The 12,085-nt window shown below is 42.3% G+C and overlaps 1 protein-coding gene across 3 annotated transcripts; it reads left to right on the top strand.

Moving 5' to 3' along the window:
- Positions 1-1,091: 1,091 nt before the first annotated feature.
- LOC125017053 (glutathione hydrolase 7) lies at positions 1,092-11,998 on the top strand. 3 transcript variants are annotated; one of them, XM_047599936.1, is made up of 17 exons: positions 1,092-3,324; positions 3,461-3,674; positions 4,052-4,642; positions 4,751-4,977; positions 5,116-5,267; positions 5,367-5,484; positions 5,573-5,679; positions 6,171-6,244; positions 6,382-6,575; positions 7,738-7,825; positions 8,234-8,361; positions 8,446-8,534; positions 8,620-8,772; positions 8,854-8,968; positions 9,079-9,216; positions 9,308-9,407; positions 10,200-11,998. In XM_047599936.1, the coding sequence occupies exons 3-17, from the start codon at positions 4,423-4,425 to the stop codon at positions 10,370-10,372; spliced, it is 2,076 nt and encodes a 691-aa protein (XP_047455892.1). In that variant the 5' UTR covers positions 1,092-3,324; positions 3,461-3,674; positions 4,052-4,422; the 3' UTR covers positions 10,373-11,998. The 3 variants fall into 3 exon arrangements, with proteins under 3 accessions (XP_047455892.1, XP_047455953.1, XP_047456031.1); XM_047599997.1 differs by having other exon boundaries at positions 1,092-3,674; positions 4,052-4,232; positions 4,338-4,642; XM_047600075.1 differs by having other exon boundaries at positions 1,092-3,674; positions 5,612-5,679.
- Positions 11,999-12,085: the final 87 nt, after the last annotated feature.

Genomic DNA, 12,085 nt, shown 5'->3' with positions numbered 1-12,085 from the left:
TCACATCATAAACGCTTGGCGATCTCTGTTTAGGCTTCCACGCTCTCCAGGGGCTTACTATTCTAACTGACCATGCCTCAGAGGGAGACTTCAGTGTCTCGGACTGAAAACAGGGTAAAGATGAGAGATCGAAAGGTGTTTGTGTGTGCATTAAAAAAAAAAAAAAAAAGTCACCCCTGGTTCCTCTGCAGCTGCAAACATGTCCCCCTTTTCTTCATTTCTTTCCTTTCTCACCGGTGTCATGTAAAAAGGAAACTTGTTTTCAGTATGTTGTGTGTGATTATTAGCGAAAGGTGTGGTTTTAAGAGTGGAAGTCATACAAAATCGGGGAGAGGGAACGGTCACCCAGTGTGTCGAGCCTATGCGGTGTGAGGGGAGGTGGGTGTGGTCAGAAAGAGGCAGGAGACAAATAGTCTATATATTTAAAAATTATAGTAACTATATGTATTATAAAAATGAAATAAAAAAACATGACAGAATATGCTTGTATTTTCCAGTATAGCTAATAGTTGTTCAACAATAGGATGTTTTAAATGAAAGGCGCTGAATGTCTGGGGAGTTCCATACGTTTTATGTTGTGCCCTGAAATGATGGCAGCTTAAAAACACTTGGGGGTTTCACCCGTGTTACATCTCAATTAGTACACCCCTCCCCACCTTAAAATAATAAAAAAAAAAGAAATATATAGACATATAAAATTTGGTGTATCTGATATCTATGGTGATTGTGCCTTTCACTATTTCTGCATGGTTTTTGTGATGTACCGATTCTCCATCCCCAGAGTGGGCGGTCGCCCGCTGAGACAGGCAAGACCTATGCAAAAAATCGCCGGATGGGTTTTCCAGCATCCATTCAGAAAACACAGGTACCCGCCAAAAAAAGAAGATAATAAATAAAAAAAAAACAACAACAACCATAACAATACCAATAAATGCTCAGGTTAATACCTGAATCTTGTGTCATTATTTTCATGTGGGCCAGCGGAGAGACAGCAAAGTGTCACCTAATAAAGGTGGTTGAAAACGTTGTTGCAAAATAGGGAACATCTGTGTTATGTAACTAAACACTGGACAATTCATCATCACTATGTCTCCCTGCATGACTGTTATATTGTCCAGTTTATGACGGAAAAGTCAACTGTATGAGCATTTTGGACTTTGTGTTGCTGTTAAACTGCATTGAATTAATCACCTAAGTGTACATACAATGCTACTAACCACAGCCTCCAAAATGAAAACAAACTTGAAGCTCTCTCAGTTATTTTAAACAAATGTTTAATACCATAACCTTCATGCAGATAAGATTTAGTGCAGGGCTGTCAAATTAGAAGAGATTTGAATAGATAATAGTTTTCATCAGTGTACCTAATGGACTGGCAAGTGAGTGTATATAAGCAGCATTTCAGCGGTCAATTTCAATTAATTTTGATACATTTAGATACTTAAAGTTAAATAATGTATCAGGTATCAACTACGTTTTGCTTATACATATCTATATATATTAAGAAACATCTAATAGATCTAATAGATGCAGTAATTCACCAGCGCCACGGCGAGACTAGTGGTTCAAAAGGGTATATATATATATATAAAAGTAGCTTCAAACTGTAATGTCCAGTATATTCTGTATTACGGCAAGAAAAAAGAAGAAGTAAACTGGTGGGTGTGGTAACAGTATGTAAGTACAGTCTGTGTATTGAATGTGGGAGGGGTGCTATCAAGTAACATACAGTAGGCGTAAATTAGTTTAGACAGGAAACTCGACAGCAGCAGAAGTTATTAAGTGAGAAAACTATCAAAAGGCATGAATCATACAGTGGCCCTCCTGTCCATGGGTTTGAACATTCAATCAAGTGTTTTCTCTTATTTTTTTTAATATGTTTCATAATTTAAAGTCACAATCATTTGATGAAAATGCTATCCAAAGTTCAAATGCCAGTCACATCTCAGCATCAGCTGTTCAGAGGAGCCTGCATGAATCGGGACTTTACACTTGAAATACTGCAAAGAAACGCAGTGGATGACTCCAAATGGGATATTTGTCCTTCCAGCTGTGTTTGTGAGAACGCGTGGCACACCACCATCCCATCTGGTTTGTGTTTAATAGGACCACCATTTTGTGGCTGGACAGGACAACAGTAGCACAAAACAAACTTTCAGGCTCCATAAGGGCTGTTTGAGCATGGAGGAGCGTGATGCTGCGCATTAGTGCACTTTTTAAAGGCCAGATTCTCCAGACACGGAGTGCAGGAAGCAATACTGTGGGCTTTTTATGAGTTGGTAGTGGCAGCATCTCAGCGGCAGACAAAAAGAGCCTGAACAGACTGGAGAAGAAGGCTGGCTCTGTTCTGGGCTGCCCTCTTGAGCCTGAGGAGGTGGTGGGTGATCGGAGGATGATAGCAAAGCTGTCATCCCTGATGGAAAACCGCTCCCGCCCCCTTCATAGCACCGTAAGAGCAGTGGGCAGCGCCTTCAGCAGTCAACTGCTCCACCCGCGCTGTGCGCAGGAGCGTTACCGTAGGCCCTTCCTTCCTGCTGTTGTGAGGCTGTAAACAAACATGTACAACATCTATTGCATTTAGTTTTCTAGTGTGCTGTCCTTTAAACAGTATGCTGCTGCAACACTGCCCATTTTCCTACTGTGGGATAAGGACCGTCTTATTTTATCTCATCTTATACACCACTGTTTAGGATGCTTGCCATAAAAGACGCTGATAGCACTGCTTTGTTGTAGTTATTCAGTCATTTTCTTTTATTTCATATCCTGATCAGCCTTTGTGCAGATGTTCAGCCTTTAAATGCTACATTACCTGTGAGGTGGATGCTGTAACGCTGCAATTTCCCTTTGTCCTCAGTGAGGTAACTGTAAAATGTGTCTTTGTCAAGAAAATGTCAACTGAGTACAGTGAGTTTGTCTCCTCAGAGAGGATACCCCTGAATTTGATTGATGGATTTTGACATTTACATCTACATTTAAGTAGGAGAACAGCTCATCTGTCAGGTTGGAAATGAAAACCACTTGTCAGATGGGCAGGTGTGTCTTACCTTGGCAAATCTAGTTCAAGAATTTTAAGAATTTACCACTGACGGATGTCATCACAGCTGCGCATTGACATTTGAGACTCCCGTAGTCCTCCGCCAGAGAAACCACAAAGCAATAAGGCCTCAGGGGAGGGACTGTAAATTGAACACATTTCTACACATCCGTGGTAACCCGTTCATCCACTCCGTCCAGTTCGCTTGAGGGAGGATTTTAGTTTCCTGCGTGGCCGAAGATAAGATGTGATTTGAGCCTCGACGCCATCGGGAAGCGCGTTTGTCATTGGTACGTGGATGCACAACAATAATAAAAACCGATTGGGAATGTGCGTAGGTTAAACAATGTAACACTTAATTTAAAGCGAGGCTCCGGATTGTGTTTGCTGTTAAAGCCGAATTCACAACCACCGGTATTTGCGCAGATTCTTCATAGCTGTGTGTTCGACAAGTCATACCGGTTGTCCCGACATGAAGCCATCTTCTCAGAAGCTGCTGCGCTTTCGCTGAACAGACGAAGGAGGAGGAAGAAGAGGAGTGGGAGGAGGACACCGGCCGGCTCACCTGCGCTGCTTTAACGATCCCAAATAGCACCTCCAACTGTGAATTTTATTCGACTGCATGCGTTTTACGACGACGGTAGGTAGCACTGATTGAGCATTGAGTTTTTTTAGCCGCATGTTTGCTCTGAATTGCCGACAGGGAAGCGTTGGCTTGAAGCGACGGATAAACGTATGACACGCACATAGCAGCACCTTGATTCAGGATCTATGTTTGCGATTTAACCGGAAATAATGGCCTTGTTTCATCGTGACAATATCGTTTTTCTGCGCCATAGACATATGCGCCCATTATTATTAGCGCACGCGATTGAATTACTATTAGCTTGCTGTTGTTTTACTTGTGTCGTTTAGGTAAATACAAGGAGGAGTCAAAGGTAGCCTACGGCAGTGGAATACTCCGTCCAAAACTAATTGATCTGCGCGGCTTCTTGCTTGTTTCTATATTTTCTGCAGGTGGCAGAAAATGCACCATCATCGGAGCTACACTGTGTCCTGGCCTGTCTTAAGTAGAGCCCGAAGAGAAGCAGCTGCAGTGATCTTGTAGCGAGGGAGTCAGTATTAAAAAGGAAAACTATATATCTTCTCCTGGAGAGCTGTGATTAATCGGGATATAAAGAAAGGTCTAATAGATGCGGTAATTCACCAGCGCCACGGCGAGACTAGTGGTTCATAAAGGTATAATCACAGAGATTTCTTTTTACCTGGGTGACTGTATTGTGGTTTGCAATCTCCAAAAAAGGAAGCGGATGTGAGTGGAAATATGGACATGCAGCCCTAACCGACGCCTTCACACCACGAAGATAACTGCAGGATCAACAGTAGTCATGCATAACTCTGCCCCGGAAATCATGGCAGGGTACCCGAGTGGAAGCTCGCTGGATAAAGATGTTAATCCGGAGACAAACTTGGGGAGTGCCTACTCTCCAGTGGACTACATGAGCATAACCAGCTTCCCCAGGCTGCCGGAGGATGATGTGATGTCTGGGGAAAACACCATGAAATCTCGCAAGGATGATGACAATGTCCTGAGTGAGCAAGATACAGGTCGGTCAGTCATGTCAGGCTGCATTGCATGCACTCAGTAATTAATTCGAGGGTGTCCTGCTCTTCCCTGTTCAATAAAGTCTCCTTTTTTTTGTTATATTAACTCAGACCCAGATCTGTTTCTGAAGTCGGCTCGCCTCCAGCGTCTCCCCTCCTCAGCTTCAGACCTGGCTAGTCAAGATGTTGTGTCACTGCGGGAGACTCCCTCAGACCCCTTTACAGAAGGCTGTGCCTGCCAGCGAGATGGACTGACGGTCATCATCACAGCTTGTCTCACTTTTGCTACGGGGGTCACTGTGGCTCTCATCATGCAGATCTACTTTGGAGACCCACAGGTACGGCTGTATGCAATTGTACTTTTGCAACCACGTTACAATAGCATTTCTCCTCTCAGATGGGTGTGGGTGATTATGGGATTAAGGGCAGCTACACGTCCTCCTCTAAAGTTTACTCCCCCTCCTTTGTTTTGCAAGGTGTTTAACCAAGGAGCAGTGGTGACAGATGTGGCTCAGTGTACGTCTCTTGGGTTTGACGTTCTGGGAAAGCAGGGTTCCAGTGTGGATGCTGCTATTGCTGCTGCGCTCTGTTTGGGAATTGTCCACCCTCACACCTCTGGTATAGGAGGGTGAGTCACAGGAACACATTCACCTCTGTTAAAGCAAAATCCTTAAACTTGGTTCAATATGAACGATAAGACCGTTTATTTTACTCTGTCGACATGCAGCGGCGGAGTTATGTTGGTGCACAACATCCGTAAGAACGAGACGAGGGTCATCGACTTCAGAGAGACGGCACCGGCTGGCATCCGTGAGGAGATGCTTCTGACGAACCTTGATCTCAGTGTAAGGATTTTTTTCCGCAATACTCTAGCTTATACTTGTTTAGATTTACTACAAGTGCAGAAGACTGATTTGCTATTGCTTTGTACAGTGGTTAACACCTGCACCTGGTTCACATGTTGCATTTCAGCCAGGCCTGCTCGTGGGGGTGCCAGGCATGCTCAGTGGGATGCATCAGGCGCACCAGCTCTATGGCAGGTACAGTAGCTGTTCAGCCTTTGCTCATGCTATTAATAGATGCAGCTCTTGTGTTGGTTTCGGGATCCCCTGCTTTCTTTTTCATAGCATCATTAACCATGTGTTTTAAATTCCCTGCATAAATTAAACGTAATAGCAAAAATATTTTAGCTCCGACAATGCCTCTTATTGTCTCACTGTTAAAGATCTCACTTCTTGAGTGCTAAAGTGAACGTATCATCAGCTGTGTTCAAAGAAAAGACACTGTTTTTTTAGTCGGAGTGCTGAGCTATAATTACTCTGATACTGTGTAATTATCACGATCCAGATGGCTCAGCTGTTTGAGAGGCGTGTTAAGACCACTAACCAACTTTCTTTATCCATGTATGGAGATTTAACGTAGTGTGGAGTATTAGCAAAGTGATCTCTTAGCCATTGAGGAGTTGAGTATCTGTTTCAGTCTTACACATTTGTAAATCAGGTCAGTCTTACATGATCTATGATCTCATCAGGATGTCATGGAAGGATGTGGTTACCATGGCAGCAGATGTGGCCAGAGATGGATTTAATGTTACTCATGACTTGGGTAAGTGTGGACTAATGTCAAGGAAACCACAGTGTGACTGTCACTGTCTGTCATGTCGCTCCTTATGCAGATTAATGGTGGTGAATGGATATAAACATTAGGTTTGACCTCATCTGTCCTTCCTCTTTCTCCAAAAGCCGAAGCTCTGGAAAAGGTTGAGAACCAAAACATATCAGATGCGTTTCGGGATCTGTTCCTCCCCAACGGCCAGGCTCCCCTTTCTGGACTGTTCACCAGACGCCTTGATTTAGCAGCCATTTTGGATGCCGTCGCCGTTAAAGGGATATCCGAGTTCTACAGTGGAAAACTGGCCCAGGAAATGGCAACTGCAGTAAGGAAGAACAAGTTTTCTATATATATCGTTAGCGATATAGCATAATTGCCTAAGTCAGTTTTTGACGTTCCAAAAACATTCAAATGCTACTTAGGCAATTATGCTATTAGACTAACAATGTCTATTTTGCATTTGCCAAAACATTTGGTATATTGGGGAAAACAAATGCATTCTAATCTAATGAAACAGAATTCATGACTCTTTCATGACTTCTATTTTTAATGAAACAGCGTAAGAAAGGTGGGTAATTCAGCTCTGAGATAATTTTAGGGGATGTAGATTGTGGTGCTGTTAAACTGGACGAAATTAAACACAAAAGTGTTTCAATTATGTAGACTAAAATGCGGTTGTTAAAATAATAGTAACATGATTTGGTGCAAACTCCGTACACACAGCCTCCAAAATATAAACAAATGCTGAATCATAGCCTTCATGAAGCTAAGGTTTAGTGCAGGACCCTCACATTTGAATGTGCTCATTTCCACTAGGGTTCCTAATAAACTGGCAAGTGAGTATAATTAGTCATGGAGTCCGTGCTGTGTTGTCTATCATCTTTTGTAGTAGTAAGTAATAATGTGAGGTAATTGTGAAGTCCAAATGAATGATTAAAAGACATTTTTTTATTATTATTATTTGCCCCAAACTCCAAACAAAAAGAGCTCTGTTTCCAGCACAATGTTCAATGACACACGCTGCATAATGCAAACAAAATATTTGTTTGGCCCTATGTGGTTTGCATAATGTAAAGCAGGGATTAGTGGTGCACCGCCCTCTAGTCACAACGTTTTGGGCTTGTTTGATTGAAAGCGGAACTGATTCCTCTGATGACCCAGCCTGTATTCCCATACCATATAGTTTACATGTGAGGTGAGTCAGGGATGTTACAAGCATTGTATCACATAAATAGGTAGTGATGAAGGTTTCATCACACTTTGTTTGTCTGTTATGGCGTGAAAATGAAATTTAAGTTGCATACAACTAAACCGTCTAAAACAGGACATGACTGGTGAGAGTAAGCGTTTAAATAAGTAGCATTTTATCCCACGGAGAGCCGGATGACTGCAATGTTCAGAATCAGAATCAGAATTACTTTATTGATCCCAGGGGGAAGTTACTTAGTTGGTGACAAGCTTGAAATTTAAATATGTATTTTTAACAGGTGCAAGAAAGAGGTGGATGGCTCACAGAGGAGGACTTTGGAAACTACAGCACGGTCCTGCAAGAGCCGGCAGAGATCACCTATCAGGGTAAATGTCTACAAAGGAATTATTCAGATGAGAGCTGCCAGGTGCATGTGCCACACACCAGCATAACAATGAGTTGATCTAAATCTTCTAGCACCTGTTGTCTGAGCACTCTGTGTTCCCACAGCAGGTGCTTAACAATAGCCAAAGACGTCCGCTTGCACTTGATAAGGTGCAAGGCGTGAACTGTGCCTATGGTAGAACATTGTGTACACAAGCACAGGCTGTGTTCTCTTTGTAGTGTTTATGGAAAAGTCTTTATTCCTCACATTGTTTCATTTGTCCTCCTGTTGTTCTATGAGGTTTCTAGTTACATGTTGCGTTGTTTGCATCAGTGTGACTTTTCTTTGTCTGCTTTCACTGTTGAAGTTATTCAGTGTTGTAATATATGACCTGTTTGTGTCTCTGAAGGTCACCATGTGATGGCCGCCCCAGCCCCTCATGCAGGCGTTGCTTTGATCACTGCCCTCAACATCCTTGAAGGCTACAACATTACAAGCCAGGTGCCCAGGAACAGCACCTACCACTGGATAGCAGAGGTAGTACTACAACTGTTGAGCATTTTGCAAATTAAATTACCTGATTGGACTTAGCGATTTATTAATTTTGTGTTACTCTCCCAGGCTGTGAAGATAGCTCTTGGCCTGGCTAGTGAACTGGGGGACCCCATGTTTGACACTGCTGTCTCAGAGCTCGTCTCCAAGATGCTAAAGTAAAGATCGCCCTAACACTCGACATCTCTAAATATGTTATCCACAGCGCATTGATCCATAACCCTTGTTATTCTCATCCCCAAGTAAATCACAGGCTTCCCTGCTCCGCCAGATGATCAACGACTCTCAGGCATTCCCTGTCAACCATTACACCACACCCTTTACCTTGGGGAACAGCGCAGTCGCTGCCCAGGTCATGGTCATGGGCCCAGATGACCACATTGTGTCGGTCATGAGGTATGCCGTGATTTAAATAAACCGTCAGTGACATTTAATGGCTTATTTGTATTAATGGAGGTTTTCTTTTATTTGCTTTAGCTCACTCAACAGACCTTTCGGCAGCAGGATAGTGACGCCTTCAGGAATCCTTTTGAATAGCCAGATCCTGGACTTCTCTTGGCCTAATAAGACACTCAACTCATCACATAATCCGGTAATCAGTGTTCTTATCTGGGCTTCATTGATTATTAATTGGTTCCTTATTGAGTTCGATTTGTTTAAGCCTTCTTTGGTCCTCATAATTTTAGTTTTCTTTTGCTGTAGCATAACAGCCTCCAGCCTGGGAAAAGACCCATGTCCTTCCTGATGCCCACAGCAGTGAGGCCAGCTGTGGGGTTATGTGGCACGTATGTAGCCGTGGGATCTTCTAACGGAGAGAAAGCTCTCAGTGGGATCACGCAGGTTATTTAACTTACCTTAAATGCATCTTGTCAGAAATGTATTGTGGTGCTGGTCTCATGTGGTCAAATTAAATCTCACTGGTTCCCCACAGGTGCTGATGAATGTTTTGTCTTCACGTAAAAACATGAGCGACAGTTTGGCGTACGGGAGGCTTCACCCTCAGCTAGAGCCAGACACTCTCCTGGTGGACTGTAAGTTTTTCCTACTGTTGTGTGGTTTCGGTCAAACATGTCTTTATTTTTAGCCACCTAGCATGGTTTTCCTTTTGTGCTATCCACTATAATGCTATAAATATTAAGAACAGTCAGTCAGTACGTTTACATGAGCGTGAAAAAACGAATTATTGCCTTAATGGGACTTCAACTGGACAGCTTAAGTGCATGTAAACATGTTACTCCGAGTAAAATCATTATCCAATTAAGGCCCAGATTGGAAATCAATTTTGTCCAGTCTGTATATGCTTAATCAGACTTTTAATAGGGTAAAGCATGTGCGCATGCGTCACAGCCGCTGCGCTGGTGTATGACCCTGAAACACAAACATCCTTAGTAAGCCAGTCGCAGAAGAAGGTAAACAGAGCCGGTAGAAAAACCACCTGAGGGAGAGCGAGCATCTTATCTGTACCATAAGTAGTGCACACATTACGCATGAAAGACTCTTGTTCATTATATGATGTAATAGGTCAAACGGAAAGGGGGCCATTTTAAACCACTGACAAGACACATATCGCCACCTAGTGTGGAGGAGGAGGCCATGTTTCCCATCAGTGATTCGATTTTCTCCATTGCGTGTTAACTGGGACAAGGACTGCATCCAGAAAGTCAAATTTTTAGCATAGCTTGATTAAGATGTGCATGTAAATGTACTGAGTGTGCTACATCCTCATAGATATACAGTTAAAAACACACAGTGATTGCTCCACCTGTTCATTCTTCCCTCAAACCTCACTCTGTCCTCCTTCATTTTCCATTTCTCTCCTACAGCTAAGTTTTTAGATGAAGACGTGGAGCTGCTCCAGGCCAAGGGGCACAAAGTTGAGAGGAGAGAAGTTCTCTCATTGGTGGAGGGCACCAGGCGAACTAATGACCTCATCATCGGGGTGAAGGACCCCCGTAGTGCTGATGCTTCCGCCCTTACTATGTCCACCATGCCTTAGTGTACCCTCACTCTCGTAGAAGGGTTAAGACTAACACTGTATAATGGTTAGCAAGAGAGTAAGGAGGCCACTGATCCAACTAATACACTCAACTAAATGTCTCCCACGTCGTAACAGCAAACAAAAAGACATGCAGCTTCTGTGGAGATTAGGTTTTAGGAATCTGATAGGGTTCCTCTAATAGATGATGTATTTGCACGCACAGAATAGGATCACCATTTCACATGCCCATTATGGCTTTCCCCCCTCTCTCTCAGCCTCAAGCTATATTCCGTCCCACTGCACATATTGTTGATAATGTATATCCATCCCCTTAATGGCATCATAGTATGCACTCTGTAATATGCAGAGCAAAGTGTAAGGCGTGTTTATTAATTAATGTTATGCCTTCCAGTTCCACTTAGGAAAAGGATAAACTTAGGAGGTTTACAGGGAGTGATTTAAATGAGTTGACATGGGGAAAAAGAAAATAGAAAATGGTAAAGGGACATGGTCTTGATTTCACAATGTTGAGGGTGGTGGATAGTTTTTGAAACCTGTGAGATACTGAGCAGGATGTTTATGTTGCACTCTGAGTTTGCGATCAGGAAAGCCTGTGGCAAATTGATTCCGAATACTCCTTGCGAATTCCTTGCATGAAAAAATGTGGATCCCACACCAGGACGTCACACCATTTACAGCACGTGCATGGTGTACAGTTCATTTGAGCCACCTTTCTGCTTTTAAACTCTGCATTCCACCGTTACTCCAACACACAAGTTCATGTATGATGTTTAAAAGTAATTGGCATTGTCACCGGAACAAGATTGTCCTGAACTGAACACAGAGGCTAAACTATTTACTTCCTTGCTCTTTATATGGCGTGCAACTGTGATTAGACGTTGTTTGGTACAATATCGGAGCTTTAACTGTTGCATTCAATCAGTGGCACCTTGGGACCATGTTAACACTTGACTGACACAAAATATGTCATCCATTAATGTGATAAGACCGTCACCTCTCAATTGATTTCCTACGGCAAGATCATTTTATTCAGTTTAACAGGTGTAATATATCAGTAATTGTAGATTAAGTGTATTTTAATGTATAATTTATTAAAGTAGAGCATGATTTTATTTTCATTTTGAGTTTGTGGCTGTTATGTTTTTTTTTGTTTGTTTTTTTTTTGTTTTTTTTTTAGAACTGGGTTTACTTGTATTAAACATGGAAGTAATCGGATTCTTTAGAAATAGATTGAATGTAATGTATATTTTTATATGGACATTTGTTGGGCTGTATACATTATTTCTACTACTGTAACAGATTTATTTTTGTGTCGTCTTGTGTAATTATATTATTGTAGTACATTTGACGTAAGAATCAATGGCTTTCGTAAAGCACCAAATGGTTTAATTTAATTTAAGAATGGACAGTGCTGACTGATCAAACTAATTCTTTACATTATTGTCTGTTTTGTTAGGTACCAGTACAATATGACAGTTGATGCTTGTCTCCTGTACTGTGGAGTACCATGCCTTACAGGCACGTTTGCACAACACCTCATCTTTGATTCCATTGTGAAGTTTTATCTGATTTTAATAAAAATCAGCACTGTTGAAATCCAAGGAATAAAATGTTTGCACACAATCCAACACTGAAAAATGTTTGTTTCCCCATAAACGCACCAATGCCACCAAGGCCAGCGGAAGACCTTGTACACGTTTTATGAGTTGT

Source organism: Mugil cephalus, chromosome 1 (assembly GCF_022458985.1).
Source record: "Mugil cephalus isolate CIBA_MC_2020 chromosome 1, CIBA_Mcephalus_1.1, whole genome shotgun sequence".
NCBI lineage: Eukaryota > Metazoa > Chordata > Actinopteri > Mugiliformes > Mugilidae > Mugil > Mugil cephalus.
The sequence above is the reverse complement of the archived record's forward strand: the minus strand, read 5'-3'. Positions and strand labels throughout refer to the sequence as shown.